Raw genomic sequence first — 21,867 nt, forward strand, 5'->3', positions numbered from 1 at the left:
CCTCTGCTTCTTCATTTTACTTATATTTCTCTGTGAATTTAGGAGAAACTTATCTACTGTGAAGGGCTGTTTTTATGTGGGAGCATCCCTGTGTAGCCTGTATAAGTCTAATAATTTTGGAGGGCTGTTTTCAGTATGGATGCCTGCCACATTCTTCCTCAGTATGTGCTGGCCATTATCCCCTTGATAGAGGGTGTGATTTGGTGGTGTGGTGACCAGAGCCCTGAAAACATTTCAAACTTCTGATTAATGATTAATAGGAACTGAAGAGAGGATAAGGGGTCTAGTCTAGGCTAGAGGATTTTAATGAGCAAATTCCAAGATAAAAAGGAAAAACCTACATTAGTGTAGCACGTGAGAAGTGTTTTGAAGGCTATATGGAAGATACCATCATCAGAGGTTTCTGTACCAGATGAAAACAACTGTCATTGTTACTTTATTCTAGGCAAGGCAAATGACCAGATCTGCCTTTTCAAAGCTACTGACATTGTGAAAAACCATGAATAAATCTAGTTTCAAGTTCAGCATACGTTTTTCTTCAAAGATGCAAATTATTTTAAAATACAACATTAACAGAAGCAGCAACTGAAGCAAAATACAATAAATATGCAGGAATTTACTTTGCTAAGCCACAAAGTATTTTTCCATGAATAGCATTAATTTAACAGCTTCCTTGGTATTTACCAGAAGGGATTTAGAATTGTTTCACTAAACATTAATTTTTCACATTAAGTCAGACATGATTATAATTATGTATTTAAATTTAAAAATTTAAAGGAAGTATTTATAAGACATTTATAAGACATTTTCTGGGTATGGTACTACATTAAACTCTTGAGAATATGGTATAGCTTGTTTTAAATCTTTTTCAACTCATCCTTCCTTTAAACCAGTGCTGTCCAAAACAAAGATAAGGTGGGCCCCTCACATGCAATTTTTAATCTTTAAAAAAAAATGAAAAAAGCTCATTTAATTGTAACATTTTATTTACCCCAGTGTACCAAAATATTATAATCTCACCAATATACAAAATTGAGATATTTTACATTCTTTCTTTGTACATCTTCAAAATCTGATGTGTATTTTATACTGATACCTCATCTCTATTTGGACTAGCTACATTTTGAGGGCTAAATACCCACATGAACCTAATGATAAGGAAAGACACTGGCCACTGTCTGGCACATGTGCTTGTAGACAAACACTGTGAATGACTGCCACTCTCCAAATTCTATATTCTATCATTACAGATTTGGATCTACTACTATGGGAACCCATACATTAACAAACATTAAACAATGTAAGACCAGTACCATGTCTCATACTAGATAAATGGCAATGACAGTGGCTGCCATGGATCACAACTAACAGTGAGTGGACAATCTTCTTTTTCTTTGTAGCACTTACCACAATTAGTAATTTTCTGTATTTTCTTACTTATATTGTGTATGTGCATCTGTTTTTCCTATGACATTCCATGAGGGAAGGAATTATTTCTACCTTGTTTGCCATTATACCCCTGGACCTTAGCAGAATGTGTTTTACACACAGATCATCAAACACCTGTTAAATTACGACCTTGCATTGATTATCAGGCTGAACCAGCTTGTCATTTCATTCTTCATTGTTTTCCAATAGTTAAGACACATTCCACATTTTCTCAGTGAAAGCAGTGAATAGCTGTTTTCTCTTCCTAATAATTTCTAGTAGCTTAACTCAAATATTAAAAGTAGGGAAATTCCTCACTAGTCAGAATCACATTTTTCCTGTCTTCAGCAGACTCTCCTCCTCTCCCACACACAACAAAAGCAGAATCAGAAAACAGCCTCTCCCTCAACCTCTTAGACTGAGAGAAAAAGGAAAACAACATGCATGCACCTAGAAGAAGAGATAGTGAATATTGTTTCCTACCACACAGTCAGTAGTGGCAAGGTTCTTAAGAGCTCTGGAAACTTCAGAAACTCCTTTGGCAAACCATTCTAAGTTAAACAGTAGAAATACTGTAGTAGCCATGATAAAAGAAGAAATCCTAAAACTGGTAATTTAAACAAAGCAAAATAGCATGTCATGTAACATCATGACGAAATGTGAAACCTGTAACAACAACAAAAAAAAACCAAAAACCAAGCTCAAAACTCATTCTGTATGAAATAACATTGTATTTTAAAAGTCCTTTTGTGGACTGTAGAAATCATTTTATTTAGAATGTATACACTGGAAGAATGAAGGAGTTGAGATTGAGGGCAGCTCTTACCTTTCTATTCTGTATACAGTAAAATGGCACTTTAATAATACTGGCATTTCCCAAATTATCAGTTTTGTAATTTTAGCACCAAAAACTCAACTCCTAATCAAATGTTCCCTGTTCTGCAAAGTATTGGAATACAAAACATTTCACAGTCAGTCACCTGTTTTGTGTAAATCAATTTTTAAAAAACCAAATTGTATTTAAAAATGCACTAAAGAAAATTACTTTTCCCTTTTCTTTTTAGGTGCATGTTCCAAAAGTGGTGGTGTAAATTCAGCCTCCTCACTGTGCTTTCTTTTCTTTTTTTTCTTTTTATGGTCACTTTGGTAACCACTAGAGTCACTGCCTTGGAAAACAGGGTCCTGGTGCTTTTTCTTCTTCTTCTTCTTCTTTGGCTCTTCCTCCCAGAGGCCACTCACATTGTTATTAATCTGCAGATCTGTCTCTTCCTTCATGGTAACATCTGCAAAATCTGCTAGCTCTGTGGTACCACCTTCCACTTCATATGGCTCTGGGTCTTTCTTCTTTTTCTTTTTCTTCTTTCGAGGTTTTTCAGTAGCTTCTTCAGTGCCAGTTTCTGTTACTTCTTCAGAAACTGCAGAGCACTTGGTTTGTAAACTATAAATTAACAATTTAAAAAATTTACAGAACATTAAGCAAAAATGAAAGAACAAAATAAGATCAAGAATATTCCCCACATGCTAAGGTTTTTCTAAATAATGACAGTAGTACAAGATAACATACCCAGGACACAAATTTCAAATATTCTATCCTATTATCCCCCAGCACATTGACATGTCTTGGAAATGTTAAATTTTTTGTTTCCCAAGTACTTTTCCCAGACTGTTTGTTTCACACATAAAAATGACAAACTTTTGTCAAAAACATGGCTTCTAAATTTTAGCTTGGTTCAGAAAACCAAACTGAACACTAAAACAAACATCACCATACTCAGCCTTATCAGCCAAACCAGTGACATTTGATAGGAAAAAAAGAAAAAAACTTCTTGCATCTATCAAAGTATTGGAGTTCCCCATCTACTACCTCAATCCTTGTTTCAAGTAATAGTTCATTGTTCTTCTTAACCTATGCTGAAGCAGTATGACTTCAAAGTTGTGAATATTTTATAAAAACAAGGATCAATGAAGTAGCCCTCTCTCTATAGAACTGCTGTCCCATACAGTAGCACTAGCCACCTATAGCTATTTAAATTTAAGAAATTTCAATAAGATAACTTAAAAAATTCACTTCCTCAAGAGTGAGGCTTGAGCAACAAGCTATATTGCACAAATATAGCACATTTCTATCATCACAGAAAGTTCTTTTGGACAGCTGCTGTAGAACTTGAACCCATACTCTTGTTACTTATCAAGGCCTTATCAAGGCAGAATCTAGAAAAAGTTGCTAACACAGGATGCCAAGAGTCCCCCCCCCCCCCCCCCCCCCCGCCATTAACTTGGCTCCCATGAACCCAGGCTCAGGATCAAAGTAATTCTTACAAGAATTCCAAACAAGAAAAATACAGAAATTAAATGATCCACCTGGTATAGTGACAATAATAAAATAAATTATTTCTGTTTCAACTGTGTAAAAACAAAAGGGTAATAGTTATGCAATATGATTAAGCTTCTAGTAGTCTCAAGTTCAGGGATCAACTTTTAAAAAGATTACCAACAAACTAGACAATAAAAAATTGAATTAATAAAATACAGACCAGTTAGATGCAGAGCTTTAGAATATTCAATGCACTGTCACAGCACTTATGATTCATATTTACATTGACTTTATGGTTTGGAAGTACAAATATTCCAGTAAAAAAATTAACTTTTTAAAAGCAGGACTTATGTTCCCTAAATTCAGAATTAATAGAAACGATTAAGTATCAAAATGATAATAATGTGATTAGGAACTGACCTAGTGATATTTAGTTTTCCCCGAATGCAGAATACTCCAGCAGCATCTGAGTCTAAACGAAATACTTCAAATTCTAGTTCATCACCCACGTTTATCTCCAGAGTCTGCCACTGCTCAGCTGGCATCTGCTCAGGCTTAGGAATGGAGGCATTGAAGCACCCGTGTACTAAACAGCCAATGTGGCTGGAAGACACTTTATTAACTGTACCCTGAGAAGAAGGAAAAAAGAATATTACATCAAGAAGAGAGCCAAAGAGTTAAAAGGTGAAACAAACTTTACAATCTTCAAAGTGATCTTCAAATAGAAAATATCAAAATAATGGTATAATTCAATATCGAAAAAGTTGATCCTCATTTAAAACTTACCACGTTACACTAAAATACCACTTTAGCAACACTGTAGAGTTTTTAGAAAGCTCACCTTGAGCATGGCTATTTTAACTAAACCATAACATTACTAGAAGCTTTGAAACTAACAATACTATATGATTTTAAGGTTAAAATGAAAATTTCCAAGAAACTTAGTTTTCTATTCCCCTAGGAATCAACATATATAATATGAATGAAAACCTGAAGCATTTTTTTAAAAATCACATATTTTGAGTTATAAAACTATAAGAAATATTAACACATATACAGTGCTGTTCAATGGCAGTACCTCCTTCCACATGTGACAGAATAAAACTTACTTGTCTCCTTATAAGGAGTCTGGAGTCCAGAATGGTACCTTCTGGATGGTCTGAAGAATCTGTGCTACATCTATACATTAGAATATTATTCAGCAGTAAAAAGAAATAAGCTATCAAGCGAAGAAAAAGACATGGAGGAACCTTAAACACATATCTGTACGTGAAAGAAGCCAATCTGAAAAGGTTACATACTCTGTGATTCCACTATATGACATTCTGGAAAAGGCAAAACTATGGAGACAGTTAAAAAAAAAAGTAGTTGCCATGGTTTCCAAGGGAGGGAGGGAGCAATGAATAGGTAGAGCACAGAGGATTTTTAGAGGAGTGACCAATTATTCCATAGGATACTGTAATGTTGGATACATGTCATTATACCTTTGTCAAAACTCATAGAATGTACAATACAAAGAGTGAACTCTAAACTATTGACTTTAATAATGTATTGATATTGGCTCAACAATTGTTAACAAATGTACCACATCTGTATGTATGTCAATAACTGAAATAGTATGTTTATGTGAGTTTTTTTGGGGGGAGGGGTGTGGAAGGAGGTGATGTATATGAGAATGCTATACTTCCCATTCAATTTTTCTAAAACTGTTACAAAAGACAAAGTTTTCAATTAAAAAATACTCAATGAGCAAAGGAAAGTCTTTTCAGTGTATGGGTTGAGAACACTGAATATGGGCAAGAGAATGGAGCTCAAGGACCTAGGAAGTACTACACACAAAAAACCAAGATTGATCACAGACCTACACAGAAAAGCTAAAACTATAAAAATTCTAGAATCTTATAGAAGAATATCCTTGCAACTGAGGGGTAGCCAAGTTTCTTAGATAGGATCTAGAAAGTAGACTGCATCAAAATTAAAAGCTTCTGTTCATCAAATGATACCATTAAAAGTTAATAAATAAGACACAGACTGGGAAAGAATACTCACAATACAGTTACCTGAAAAGGATCTGTATCAAAACTATGAAAAGAACAATACAAAACCCCAGTTAAGAAGGGGTAAAGTACTTGAACAGGCCCCTCTTATCGAAACACATGAAAAAGAGCTCATGAGGGAAATACAAATTAAAACCGTAAGGAAAAACTACCGTATGCCCACCAGTAAAATCAAAAGACAACACCAATTGTTGGCAAGAATGCAGAGCAACTGGAAGTACTGAATGGGAAATTAGTTCTCCATAAAGTTACACACGTTTACCCTGTGACCTAGCAATACTGCTTCAAGTTTCTACTTAGGAGAAATGAAAATACGTGTTCACAATAGCTCTGTTCATAACAGGTCCAGACTGGAACCAACCCAAATGTCCATCAATGAGGATGGATAATCAAATTGATAAAGTACATATATACTCATATAACTGAACACCATGGACGATTAGAAGACAGAATCCACCAATATACCCAATAGCATGGATATTACTCAAAAACATGACCAGAAGAAGGCAGACTGTGAGTGTATAACGAAAAATTCCACTAATAAGAAATTACGGAACAAGTGAAACTAATTTATGATAATGAAATCAGAATAGTGTTTGTATCTAGGATAAAGGGGGTTGACCAGGAAAGGGCATGAGAGTCACTTCTAAGGAGAGAGAATGGTATATGCACTTGTCAAAATTCACTGAGCTGCACAGGATGATCTATTGCACTTTACTGTATGTAAGTTAAACCTGATACATTATATTGTATGTAAACTATATCTCATATTATTAAATGGAAAAAAAATGGTCAAATGTATTTGAGGACTGGATCTTATTGTAGGGGATAGAGTAAAAGGGATAATTAAACTTGATTTCACTTTCTGTACAATTTGAATGTTATTTCCATGCACATATTTACATTTATGATAATTCACAAAAAGCAGATGACAGTTTAATTTGGGAATTTTAAAGTACAAATCTACCACCAACTTTAATAGTATGGAGGTTATAGGATCCCAGTTTGGAGGGCGAGGGTACTATTTCTAGCAGTTCAAATGACACCGAAAAACATTTTTAAGTTAGAAAGGCCTTGCAATTTTGTTATAGTGAAATCTGACCTACATTTTAATTAACAGTATCAAGGGCTAGTTAACAGTTCTCATGGACTAAACAATTCCTATAGACATTTATTTTAGTTAAAGGAAAAAATACATATATATACAAGTACATATGAACACAGAGAACTGCTGGTGGGAAAGGATCAAGTGATGTGGATAAATGTATACATTTCAGTAGATTTCACATCAATTTCTGCATTTTCACCTTCTCTTAAAAAAAAAAACAACTGAAAGACCTTCCCCACAGGCCCTTCATTTCCACAGCACAGTATGGATGCCCTGACCCTACCATTCATTGCCATTACCTGCCTGGTCCCACAGCTATTGGGATTTGCAACTCCAGTTTTATATATTGCTATACCATCTGAATCCTATATAAACAAACTATACTTGTATATATTTGAGAAGTTATAAAATCATAAAAAAAAATTTTTTAACCCTTTAAAATCACTCTGATGGTATACAGAGAATAAATTGGATGGGGCATATACTCTGTACATGCATGTCAGTTTTACTAGCATGGAGTTTAAAAACTTGCCTAGACTGCCACTGAACAGAAAAAAGAAAAAAGAATGAAAAGAAATGAGGACATTGTTTAAGTCACCTCTAGGACAATATCAAGTGCAGTAAGATTCACATGATAGGAGACACAGAAGGTTAAGAGAGAAAGGGCCTGAGAAAATATTTGAAGAGATAATAGCTGAAAACTTCCCTAACCGGGGAAAGGAAAGAGGCACTCAAGTCCAGGAAGTGCAGAGTCCCATACAGGATGAACTCAAAGAACATGCCAAGACACACTGAAAAGCAACAGATAACCTACAAGGTAACTCCCATGAGGCTACCAGCTAATATTTCAGCAGAAACTCCACAAGCCAGAAAGGAGTAGCAAGATATATATATTTAAAGTGATGAAAGGGAAAAACCTACAACCAAGAATAAATACTCTACCCAGCAAGGGTCTCATAAGATTTGATGGAGAAGTTAAAACCTTCACAGATAAGCAACAGCTAAAAGAATTAAGCACCACAACATGAGCTTTACAACAAATGTTAAAAGAACTTCTCCAGGCAAAAAAGAAAATGCCACAACTAGAAACAAGGAAATTACCAAATGCAAAAACTCACCAGTAAAAGCAAACATAGTAAAGGTAGGAAATCACCCACATGCAAAGCTAGTAGGGAGGGGAAAACACTAAAGTGGTAAAAATCACCTACATCCACAGTAAGCAATTAAGGGAAACACAAAACAATTAGATGTAAAATATGGTATCAAAAATAGTAATCATGAGGGGAGAAGAGTACAAATTCAGGGCATTTAAAATGCATTTGAAATTAAGAGATTAACACCTTAAAAGCAATCACATATATATATATATATATATGTGTGTGTGATATATCTATATATCTATATAGATATATAGATATATATATATATAGATACAGATATAGATATAGATATAGATATATATATAGACTGCTCTACAAAAACCTCATGGTAACCACAAACCAAAAATCTATAATAGATATACACACACGAAAAACAAAAGGAATCCAAACATAACACTAAAGATAATCACCCATTCACAAGAGAATAAAATTTAAAAAGGGGAAAAAAATAAGACCTACAAAAACAAGTCTAAAACAATTTTAAAAAACGGCAATAACAACATACATATTGGTAATTACCTTAAATGTAAATGGGCTAAATGCTCCAACCAAAGTTCACAGACTGGCTGGAGGGGATCAGGATGGCAGAGGAGTATGACATAGAGCTCACCTTCTCCCACAAAAATATTAAGAATACATCTACTAGTGGAACGATTCACATAGAACATCTACTAAACGCCAAAAGAAGACCTCAGGCTTCCGATCACAAGAAAACCTCCCCATAGCCGGGTAGGATAAAAGGAAAATGAAAAAGAAGGAATCGCAATGGGTCCTGCACCCCAAAGAAGGAGCTGTGAAGGAGGAAAGGTTCCCACACCCTGGGAAGTCTCCTCACCAACAGGGAGATCAGAATGTATGGAGGGATAGCTTCATAGCCTAAGAGGAGAGCGCAGCAACTGGTGTGCGGAAGGCAAAACAGACAATAACATGCACAGAAGATCGGCACTGCCACACTGCATTCCCCAGCCTGAGACACTCCTCTGTTGGTGTGGGTGGGGGCTGGGTGCTGAAGCTCAGGCTTCAGAGCTCAGACCCAGGGAAAGGACTAGGACCACCACGAGTTTCTTTCCCCTGTGAGTGCTCCCAGACAACAGGACACCGCTACAGGAGCTCCAGCGGTGTGCTGAGTCACTGCCACCATGGCAGGCTCCTGAGGCTGGCATGGACCGCCACTAAAAGACCCGCAAGCAGGCGCCAGGCCCTGCCCTGTCCCAGTCCCAGGAGTGCATGGAGAGCAGCCACCCATACGAGACCCTTCAAGCGGGCGTGAAGCTCTGCCCCTGCTGTCCCCGGAGTGCGCAGACAGCACCAGCCCATACGAGACTCATGAACAGGCATCAAGCACAGCCCCCACTGTCCCAGGAGGGTGTGGAGAGTAGTCGCCCATAGAACACCCATGAGCAGGTGCTAGGCCCTGCCCCTGCTGTCCCAGGAGGGCGTGAGAACAGCAGGCAACACGCCCTGCCCCCGGTGTCCCAGGAGTGGAGAGCAGCCACGCACACAAGACCTTTCACCAGGTGCCATGTGCTGCCCCTACTGTCCGGGGAGCATGTAAGGAAGGCTGTACCTACACACCCCATAGCAAGGGGATAATGGCAAGCACACACTGAGGAAAGAGACAGCAAGCATCCAAACTAAAAGCAGCTCCTCAATTCCAGAAAACACGGCAGAGTAGAAGGACCTGAGCTAGCCTCCTCTTGCAGAAACACCAAAATCACAACTAACTGCTGAACAATCATCGATAAAGAAGACTGGAACCCACCAAAAGAGATATTTTATATTCAAAGACAAAGAAGAAAACAAAGTGAGACAGTAGGAGGGGCGTTTTCGTGACATAATCAAATCCCATACCCACCAGATGGGCAACCCACAAACTGGAAAATTAATTATATTGCAGAGGTTCTCCCACAAGAGTGAGCCCCATGTCAGGCTCCCCAGCCAGAGGGTCTGGCATCAGGAGAAGGAATCCCTAAAAGCACTTGGCTTTGAAAGCCAGTGGGGCTTGAGTGTAGGAGCGCCACAGGACTGGGGGAAACAGACTCCACTCATGGAGGGCACACACAAGGCTTCACATACACTGGGACCCAGCATAATGCAGTAACTCCATAGGAGCTGGGGCCGTACTACCTATGGGTCTTGGAGGATTTCTGGTGGGGGAGGTGGGGGTCAGCTGTGGCTCATGGCGGGGGCAAGAACACTGGTGCCAGAGGCCCCAGAGAATACTGATCAGTGTGAGCTCTCCTAAAGGTTGCCATTTTGGCATCAAGACCTGGCCCTACCCAACAGCCTGCAGGCCCCAGTGATGAAAAGCCTCAGGCCAAACAACCCGCAGGGCAGGAAAACAGCCCCACCCATCAGCAGACAGGGTACTTAGAGCCACACTGAGCTCACAGCCACCTCTAAACACACCCCTTGACATGGCCCTGCCCACCAGAGGGACAGGACCCAGCTCCACCCACCAGTGGGCAAGCACCAGTACCTTCCACCAAGAAGCCCGCACAAGCCTCAGGACCAGCGTCACCAACAGGAGGGCAGACACCAGAAGCAAGAGGAGCTATGATCCTCCAGCCAGCGGAAAGGAGACCACAAACATAGAAAGTTACACAAAATGAGATGGCAAAGAAATACGTTCCAGATGAAGGAACAAGATAAAAACCTACAAGAACAACTAAATGAAGTGGAGATAAGACAACTTACCTGAAAAAGAATTTAAAGTAATGATAGTAAAGATAATCTAAGATCTCGAGGGAAATGGCAGCACAGACCAAGAAGTTGCATGAGGTGTTTTTAAAGAACAAACAGATGAACAATACAATAACTGGAATGAAAGATACAGTAGAAGAATCAATAGCAGAATAACTGAAGCAGAAGAACAAATAAGTTAGCTCAAAGACAGAATGGTGGAAATCACTGCCATGGAACAGACTAAAGAAAAAAGAATGAAAAGAAATGAGGACAGTCTCAGAGACCTCTGAGGCAACATTAAATGCACCACCATTTGCATTATATGGGTCCCAGAAGGAGAAGAGAGAGAAAGGGCCTGAGAAAATATGTGAAGAGATTATAGCCAAAAACTTCTCTAACGTGAGAAAGGAAACACTCAAGTCCAAGAAGCACAGAGTCCCATACAAGATAAACCCAAGGAGGAACACACCAAGACACATATTAACCAGACTGACAAAAATTAAAGACAAAGAAAAAATATTAAAACAAGGGAAAAGCAACAAATAACATATAAGGGAACCCCCATAAGTTTATCAGCTGATTTTTCAACAGAAACTCTGCAGACCAGAAGGGAGAGGTGCAATACATTTAAACTAATGAAAGGGAAAAATTTAAAACAAGGAATACTCTACCCAGCAAGGCTCTTGTTCACATTTGACAGAGAAATCAAGTATTACAGACAAGCAAAAACTAAGAGATTTCAGCACCACCAAACCAGCATTATAACAAATCCTGAAGGAACTTCTCTAGGTGGAAAAGAAAAGGCCACAACTAGAATCAAGAAAATTACGAATGGGGAAGGTCACCAGTAAAGGCAAACATAAAGTAAAAGCAGGAAATCGTCCACACACAAACCAGCAATCATGAGAAGAGGAAAGTACAAATGCAGGATATTGGAAATTAAAAGATCAGCAACTTCAAACAATCTTGTACATATATAGACTTCTATATCAAAACCTCATGGGAACCACAAACTAATAATCTATAATAGATACACAAAAAAAGCAATCCAAACACATCATTAAAGATAGACATCAAATCACCAGAGTAGAGAACAAAAGAGGAAGGGAAGAAAAAAGACCTTAAAAAACAAATCCAAAACAATTAACAAAATGGCAATAAAAACATTCGTATCGATAATTCCCTTAAATGTAAATAAACGCTCCTGACAAAAGACATAGACTTGCTCAATGGATACAAAAACAAGACCCGTATATATGCTGTCTACAAGAGATCTACTTCACATCTAGGGACACATACAGACTGAATGTGAGGGGATGGAGAAAGGTATTCCACGCAAATGGAAATCAAAAGAAAGCTGGAGTAGCAATACTTACGTCAAACAAAATAGACTTTAAAATAAAGAATGTTACAAGAGACAAAGAAAGAAACTACATAATGATCAAAGGAACAATCAAAGAAGAAGATATAACAATTGTAAATATATATGCACCCAACATAGGAGCACCTCAGTATATAAGGCAAATGCTAACAGACATAAAAAGAGAAACCAACATTAACACAATAACAGTGGAGGACTTTAACACCCTACTTTCATCAATGGGCAGATCATCCAGACAGAAAATCAATACAGAAACACAGGCCTTAAATGACACAAAGATGGACTTAATTGCTATTTTTAGAACATTCCATCTGAAAGCACCAAAATACACTTTCTTCTCAAGTGCACATGGAACATTCTCCAGGATAGATCACATCTGGGGCCACAATACATACCTCAGTCAATTTAAGAAAACTGAAATCATATCAAGTATCTTTTCTGACCACAACGCTATGCGATTAAAAATCAACCACAGGAAGTAAACTGTAAAAAACACAAACATGTGGATGCTAAACAATATATTACTAAACCATGGAACACTGAGGAAATCAAAGAGGAAATCAAAAAACACCTAGAGACAAATGACAATGAAAACACGATGGTCCAAAACCTTTGGGACGCAGCAAAAGCAGTTCTAAGAGGGAAGTTTACAGCAATACAATCTTACCTGAGGAAACAAGAACAATCCCAAATAAACAACCTAACCTTACACCTAAAACAATGAAAGAAAGAAGAACAAACAATGAAAGAAAGAAAAACAAACAAAAAAGTCAGTAGAAGGAAAGAAATCAAAAGATCAGAGCAGAAATAAATGAAATAAACAAAAAAAAACAATTGAAAAGATCAATGCAACTAAAAGTTATTTCTTTGAAAAGATAAAGAAAATTGATAAAAGTTTAGCCAGACTCATCAAGAAAAAAAAGGAGAGGACTCAAATCAATAAAGTTAGAAATGAAAGAGAAGTTGCAACTGACACCACAGAAATACAAAGGATAATAAAAGACTACAACAAAACAACTATATACCAATAAAATGGACAACCTAGAAGAAATGGAGATATTCTTAGAAAGATACAACTGAACCAGGAAGAAAAGAAAATATGAACAGACTAATCAGAAGTACTGAAATTGAAACAGTGATTTAAAAACTTCCCCCAAACAAAAGTCCAGGACCAGATGGCTTCACAGGTGAATTCTATCAAACATTTAGAGAACAGTTAACACCCATCCTTCTGAAACTATTCTGAAACATTGCAGAGGAAGGAACACTCCAAAGCTCATTCTATAAGGCCACCATCACCCTGATACCAAAGCCAGACAAAGATACCAAAAAAGAAAAATTACAGGCCAATATCACTGATGAACATAGATGCAAAAATACTCAACAAAATACTAGCAAACAAAATCCAAAAATACATTAAAATGATCATACACCATGATCAAGTGGGATTCATCCCAGGGATGCAAGGATTCTTCAAAATACGCAAATCAATCAATGTGATATAACACATCAACAAAGTGAAGAGTAAAAATCATATGATCATCTCAATAGAAGCAAAAAAAGCTTTTGATAAAATTTAACATCTATTTACAGTAAAAACGCTCCAGAAAGTGGGCACAGAGGGAACATACGTCAACATAGTAAAGGCCATGTATGACAAACCAACAGCTAATATCAAGCTCAGTGGTGAAAAGCTGAAAGTATTCCCTCTAAGTTCAGGAACAAGGCAAAGATGAGCACTTTCAGCACTTTTATTCAACATAGTTTTGGAAGTCTTATCACAGCAATCATAGAAGAAAAAGAAATAAAAGGAATCCAAATTGGAAAGGAAGAAGTAAAACTGTCACTGTTTGCAGATCATGATACTATACATAGAAAATCCTAAAGACGCCACCAAAAACCAAGTAGAGCTCATCAATGAATTTGGTAAAGTTGCAGGATTCAAAATTAATACAGTTTAGTCACCTACATTTGAACGAGTTCCATTCTGAGAGCACATTTATAAGTCCAATTTGTTTGTAAGTCCAACAAAGTTAGCCTAGGTACCCAACTAACACAATCGGCTGTACACTACTGTACTATAATAGGTATATAATACTTTTCACACAAATAATACATAAAAAACAAACACAAAAAAATAAAACATTTTTAATCTTACAGTACAATACCTTAAAAAGTACAGTAGTACAGTACAACAGCTGGCATACCAGGGCTGGCATCAAGTGAACAGGCAAGAAGAGTTACTGACTGGAGGAGGGAGAGGAGGTGGGAGATGGTAGAGCTGAAGGATCGTCAGCAAGAGGAGACAGAAGGCAAGCTGTGATTTCACTCACGCCTGACGTTGATGGAATGCATGTTTCCATCTTTGAAAGTTCGCAACTTGAAGGTTCATGTGTAGGGGACTTACTGTATATAGAAATCGGTTGTATTTCTATACGCTAAAAACAAACTATCAGAGAAATTACGGAAACAATCCCATTAACCATCATGTCAAAAATAATTAAACACCTGCAAATAAACCTACCAAAGGGGGCAAAAGACCTGTACTCCAAAAACTGAAAAGAAATTGAAGACAACATAAACAGATGGAAAGATATACCGTGTTCTTGGATTGGAAAAATCAGTATTGTTAAAATAACCATACTACCCAAGGCAATCTACAGATTCAATGCAATCGCTATCAAATTACCGATGGCAGTTTCAGAGAACTAAAACAAATAATTTTAAAATTTGTATGGAAACACAAAAAACCCCAAATAGCCAAAACAATCTTGAGAAAGAATAAGGGAGCTGGAGTTAATTAAGCTCCCAGACTTCAGACTATACTACAAAGCTACAGTCATCAAAACAGCATGGTACTGGCACAAAAACGGACACATAGATGAGTGGAACAGGATAGAAAGCCCAGAAATAAACCCATGCACTTAATGGTCAATTAATCTATGACAAAGGAGACAAGAATATTTAATGGAGAAAAGACAATCTCTTCAATAAGCGGTGCTGGGAAAACTGGACAGCTACATGTAAAAGAATGAAATCAGAACATTTTCTAACGCCACATACAAAAATAAACTAAAAATGGATTAAAAATCTAAATGTAAGACCAGATACTCTAAAACTCCTGGAGTAAAACATAGGCAGAACACTCTTTGACATAAATCACAGCAATATTTTTTTGAATCCATCTCCTAGAGTAATGGAAATAAAAGCAAAAATAAACAAATGGGATCTAATTAAACTTAAAAGGTTTTGCACAGCAAAGGAAACCGTAAACAAAATGAAAAGACAACCTATGGACCGGGAGAAAATATTTGCAAACAATGTGACTGACAAGGGATTAATTTCCAATATATACAAAGAACTCATAGAGCTCAGCATCAAAAAAACCAAACAACCCAATCAAAAAATGGGCAGAAGACCTAAACAGACATTTCCCCAAAGAAGACATACAGATGAAAAGATGCTCAACATCACTAATTACTAGAGAAATGCACATCAGAACCACAATGAGGTATCACCTCACCTTTCAGAACAGCCATCATCAAAAAGTCTACAAACAATAATACTGGAGAGGGTGTGGAGAAAATGGAACCTTCCTACACTGTTGGTGGGAATGTAAACTGATGCAGCCACTATGGAGAACAGTATGGAGGTTCCTTAAAAAATTAAAAATAGAGTCACCATATTGTCCAGCAATTGCACTCCTGGGCATATATCCAGAAAAGACAAAAACTAATTCTAAAAGATACATGCTTCCAATGTTCACAGCTGCACTATTTACAATAGCCAAGACATGGAAGCAACCTAAGTTTCCATGGACAGAAGAATGGATAAAGAAGATGTGGTACACACACACACATGCACACACACTGGAGTATTACTCAGCCATAAAAAGGATGAAATAATGCCATTTGCAGCAACATGGATGGACCTAGAGATTATCATACTAAGTGAAGTAAGTCAGAGAAGGACAAGTATCATATGATACCACTTATACGTGGAATTTTAAAAAATGATACAAATAAACTTATTTACAGAACAGAAATAGATTCACAAACATAAAGGACAAACTTATGGTTACCGAAGGGGAAGGGGAAGGAGGATAAATTAGGAGGCTGGGTTAACAGATACACACTATTATATATAAAATAAACAACAAGAACCTACTGTATAGCACAGGGAACTTATTCAATGTCTTGTAATAACCTATAATGGAAAAGAGTCTGAAGAAGAATATATGTATGTATATATATCACTTGAATCACTTTGCTGTACACTTCAAACTAACAGAACACTGTAAATCAACTATACTTCAATAAAAATAAAAATTAAAAAAACTTACCTAGATTAAACTGATGGAAAATAATTTTTGTTTCCTTAAAAATGATTTTTAGTTACCTACAAAAGCAATCCTTGTGAATTTCAAGGTGTACAGTCTCTTAAAATTTTCCTAATTACATAACTAAATAACTATACAAAGAAAGATAGAAAAAAAAAAAAAAGATACATACCCTAAGTTTTTGCCCTGGTTCAGGGCAGAAAATAACAAAATCTGCTTCAATGTTAAGATGAATGTGTCCTTGATCATCATAAATATCTCCTAATTCACCCACTACTTTGATGTTATCATAAGCAATGGGTACACCTAAAAGGCTGTAAAAAAAAAAGAAGAAAAGAAAAACGATATTTGTTTATCCCCTTTTAATTGATTAGATATTCTGAGTCCAAAGAGTATACATCTCCTAATATAATCACCCATGGCAAAAGCACAATAGTATATGATTAGTCTGCAACAACTTTAGAAGTTCAATTTCGCCAAAGGGTTCCAAAATAATGGCTAAGTTAAAAATAGTTATTCAAGATAGGTAGCCAGAAACAAAATGTCCAATTATGCAAGAGCAATAAGTTGACACTTCTTCCCTATTTGCTATTCATTTGAATTCTAGTCATGCTAGAATGAGAGAAAAAAACAGGACTTAGCAAGAAAAATGTCTATTTCTGTGAGTATTACTGAATCAAGGCAATTTTGGTGTTATCCACCATTACCGAATTTCTGTACTAGATGGCATATAGCAAGAGAAGTATTAGGGTCAAAGCTGAAGCTCCTGAATATTAAAGCCAATGACTTAATGGAGAAAAATCCCCAAACTGCAACTGTTGCTAGTGTAAGAAAATGTTAACAAATACAACTATTTCATTTTTTGAGAACTGATTCTGACACTTTAAACTGTATGTTGATTAAACATACAGGATTAGGGGACAACTACTATTTCCAAATGTCATTTCCAAGTTCTTAAAAAATTACAACTACTAAGGAGGCTGAGCTGGTGGCTTCACTGCCACAGCCACTGCCTACATGTTTCTGAAAACTTCCCTGACTCCCCCAGGCAAGGCTGAAGTCATGCTGCCTCTACTCCTATAGGACTCTGAGCACTGGTCTTATTTCCCTCACCTCTTTGTTTACATGTTTGGATTCCAGACAGGAGTCTAAGGCCTTTGAGAGCAGAGAACATTTTTGGTGAACTCAAACTTCTAGAATGGTTCACAGAGAATAAAAGTAAGAATTTATACCCAGTAGCAGTTGTTTAAAACAGCCAGGAGTCACTGGAACGGAACTTAATTAAATACCACATTAGGAAATCCATAAACTCAGAGACTTACTCCAGAAAGCACCCTTTTGAATTACTAATTTCTGCATGTGGCTTTCCTAAGCAGGGACTATACCATCACAAAGAGAATATTAGGGGCCCAGAAAACAGAAAGGAGGGGTTAAAAAAAAAAGTAACCGCCACATGAGAAAGAAAAACAAAATTAACACTTTGTTTCCCCTCATCAACAATTAAAGAGTTTCAAGTGGGGAAAACTGTTGTCCCCTAAGGGGCATTTGGGAGTTTGTGGTACTAATCATAGTTGTCACACTGCAAAGGCCAGGGATGGGAACCATTCTGCCATGTACAAAACAGTCCTACACAATGAAAACTGTCCCTAGCTCTACATGATTTAAATGAGTGGACAAACCTCATTTTATAAACATTTATAAATAGTCGGTCATAGTACCTAACTATATACATATATGCGTGTGTGTGTGTATGAACATAAAATCTTTGCATGGTTTCAATATAAATTAAAATTTCCAGGAATATAACTAATATATAAATTCAAGAGTAGATTGTTTTGCATGGAACTTTACTGAGAATGTACACATTATTTCAGAATAGCATTTTACCACTATAGACACTGTATGTTATGTGAGTTGTCAACTCAAGATCCCTGCACCAATCTACATTTGCAACTGATACATTCACAATGATTCAAGGTATAGGTTAAGGAGGCTTTATTCTTTCCAGGTAGTCATGCTTGAGCATTACCACACTGAAATACATTTTATTGTATTGTATTAGAGCACTATATGAATGTTTTTTCAATTGTGTAGGTAGATTATACTATCTTTAAATTTCATTTCAGTACACTAAAGTGTGTTTCCAATGACAGTAAAGGTAGTACTGCAAAATATTTCTTATAAGAGGGCGTACTGAGTTCTGCAGGGTTCAGAACTGCTGACTAGGGAATGTGACCATAGAGCCTAAACCGAAAAGAATTTGTGTAAATCCAGCAAACCTTTTGGGAAGCAACTCACTGCATAAAATTTACTAGAAATCATCAGACAGAGACAGACACCTCAACACTATATCTTTCCCTCTTTTACCATTGCTTTTCTGAAACCATCCTAAGTAGGTTTCAGGGCAGAGTGGTAGCCTCACTTGAGATATTTAGAAAACAATTAAATCAAGTGTAAGGGATGATTAGACTGCATGCACACTTAAGACTTTTCTGGAACTACTGGGAGGGAACATATTTGCCACCTTCAAATAACTCAAGAGCTGTCATATACAAAAGGGATAAGAATTTTTTTTTTCTTAATGACCTCTCAAAGATATAACTTAGAAATTGTAATGTGATTTTGGAAAACTACTCATTTTCTTTAAGCAGACTTTTCAAAACTGAAATGGTATTATCTTTAAAAAATTCTGTCACTGGGGAAAAAAAAGGTGGATAGTGTGTCACATAGGGGATGCTGTTGAGATAACTAATATGAGAGCCATTCTCAATTATCCCCTTTTTCCTTATTTCTTAAACAAAGAGAAGCATGTCCTCCTGATCGTATCGGATGGCCCCAAAGTCTAGAAACATAAACTATATATGATAAGTGGTGGATCGATATTACAATTCTTGATATATTCAATGTTTTGTCCCTCATTATTAATGCACAGTTTAATGTATGGTGCCACTTTTGCACAGAATAAACTAGAGTTTTTAGCACACCCCAAAAATAATGGCGGTAGGGTGGGGAGTTCAGATCTGTTCAGAGTGCAACTTAGGCCACATGGTCACACTGTCCAATTCAGTTACAGAAATTATCATTATCCAGTCATTTCCTCATCTCTCTGGTGTCATGGCTCCTATTCCTCTAGCCTGTCAAAGTGGAGGCATTAATTAGTTACAGATCAAACATCTGTCTATGTTTCCAGATTTTATGACCACCTTACATATCCTTAAATCTCCCAAATGCATCCTCTCTAATCAATTTTCTCTTGGACAAGTATAACAAGCTCTTAATTTTTCTTCATATTTACTGTCTCACCCTCCTTAAACCATCACATAATGCTATCAAGTGGTTTCTTAAACTGCAAATCTGCTTATGTCCCAGACATCACAGGTACCACTGTCTCAAGAGTGTGCCAAGTTTCAGAGTTGGAGGTTACTGAGAGGACAAAGTGGTAACCCTGCTTCCTGCTTAAGCAAACAGAAAAAACAAACAAAAAACACCTGGCAAAGGCAGGAAGGGAAGAGCAAAATGGCCATCCTTTCTGAATTATCCTCCACCCCATCTTTGAGCCACTGCCCTCCTCTCCAGCTGTACCCAATGTCTTTCCCCTGATATAAACTTTACTTCAGTTATAAAGTACTTACAATTATCTGGGCAAAGTATTCTACTTCACAACTACTATCCATTTGTTTATGCCACTCTTTTTGCCCAGAATGCTGCTATCTCAAAAGTACCCTCCTCCTATCAAGTTGTTCTCAAAGGTCCTAAGATCCAATTCACTTCTTCTTACTATAACTTAATTTAGATTTCTGTCAAGTTTTAATATTTCATTGATTTATCTGGCTTACATCTATATCTTTACTAGCGCTTAAAGCTCCTTGAAACAGGGATCTTGTTTTTGTTTTGTTTTGTTTTATATCCCAAGTCTCTAGTATACAAAATAGACACACAGGTGTGTGCTGGTGCTCGGAGGAAGCTGCAAATTCTAGATGCTTAACCTGTGTAGTGTTCAGGATCCCTTGAGAAAGTAGTGAAAACCTTGGATGCTTTACCCAAGAAAACTGACATAGGAAAACTGCAATTTCCATGGGTTCATTAAATTCCTGAAGGGTAATAACGAATCCCCAGGGAATCCACTCACTCTAGTTTTATAACCCTTACTTTCCAGCCAAGTGGTCTAGAGGAATATTAAGGTATATCTGCCCCCTCCCCTTGACCCTCCACGCTTGTAATTCTAAGAGTTTTCAAGTTATTTTCGAATATCTTACTTTAAATGCATCAAAAGGTTTTTTTCACCTTCAAGAGCAATAGGCTTTCCTTTTCCTACTCTTAAAAAGGAAACAAAGTAATAGTATTTCTCTCATCCCTGATCAGGTCCAAGAGAAAAGAACCCAGGGAAAGTACCAGGGCCAAAACAATAAAAACCGCCCTTCGTGGTTTATAAATAAACGACTAAACGAAGTATTAATGCTTCATGTATAACTTTCTATATAGTGAGAGAGAATCTTTTGAAGTACTGCATTCCACATTGTCAAATGAGAAGACATACAGAACTAACCGGTCTCCTGACCCCCGGTCTATTCTTACCTCTACCTCTCGTGGAGCGACCTTCTTCACCCCTTCCGCCGACACAATTCATTTCACCTTAACGTTTTCTTCTTTGCCTATGAAAGGGACTCTGTACAGATCTTGACCAGGGAGGCACTAGCCTCTCGAGGTGGACTGCCACTCCAGAATGCCTCGGGGTAAGCTCGCCAAGGCCGGTGCGACCTCCCATTCGCCCCTTTTCTGCTGCGCCATTAGGACGTCCACCCGCTGCCCCCGTCCCGTGCCCCAAAGAAGGAGCAGTAAGCAACGTTATGATGTTGTCCGCTCTGGGGAAAAAAAGTGTAAGAGACTGGTACCTCTCGGAATAGCGCAGGAGCTCGGCATCGAGCTGTTCTCGGATACCGGTGCGTTTCCTGTTAAGGTAGCGCGGCGACAGTGCGATGTGTCTTCGGTGCGGCCCCGCCACCAGGCAGGAGTAGCGGCTATTCACGAGCGCACAAGCGGCCGCGTAGGTAGGCAATTCTAGGCAAGGCAAGACGCCGGCCGGTCCCACCACCGGCCCTTCTGAGGCCGCCTTCGGCCGCGGAGACGCTGAGCAACCGGCAGCCATGCGGCTGGTCAGGTTTCCCACGGCGCGCACTGCTTGCGCAGTCAATAACCGCCTCTCTCCGGACGCCGGGTTTCTACGTCATCCACCAGCTACCACGCCCCTAGGAAATTTCCTCTCCTGGCGCTGAAGTACTCAGTTCTGACCAGCAGGGGGCAACCGCTTTTTCGCACTTGGACGCCTGTGGAGCTAGGAGCCTGGTTAAGCATTGAGCATGCTCAAAGGCCAACCATCACTCCGTCGCTTAAGAGA

The 21,867-nt window shown here is 37.8% G+C and overlaps 1 protein-coding gene across 1 annotated transcript; it reads right to left on the reverse strand.

Moving 5' to 3' along the window:
• Positions 1-968: 968 nt before the first annotated feature.
• POLR1F (RNA polymerase I subunit F) lies at positions 969-21,666 on the reverse strand. The gene is made up of 4 exons (XM_036864107.1): positions 21,365-21,666; positions 16,645-16,786; positions 4,163-4,371; positions 969-2,866 (listed from the first exon to the last, which is right to left on the reverse strand). The coding sequence occupies exons 1-4, from the start codon at positions 21,616-21,618 to the stop codon at positions 2,470-2,472; spliced, it is 1,002 nt and encodes a 333-aa protein (XP_036720002.1). The 5' UTR covers positions 21,619-21,666; the 3' UTR covers positions 969-2,469.
• Between the last annotated feature and the right edge of the window lie 201 nt (positions 21,667-21,867).

This window comes from Balaenoptera musculus, chromosome 9, assembly GCF_009873245.2.
Source record: "Balaenoptera musculus isolate JJ_BM4_2016_0621 chromosome 9, mBalMus1.pri.v3, whole genome shotgun sequence".
NCBI lineage: Eukaryota > Metazoa > Chordata > Mammalia > Artiodactyla > Balaenopteridae > Balaenoptera > Balaenoptera musculus.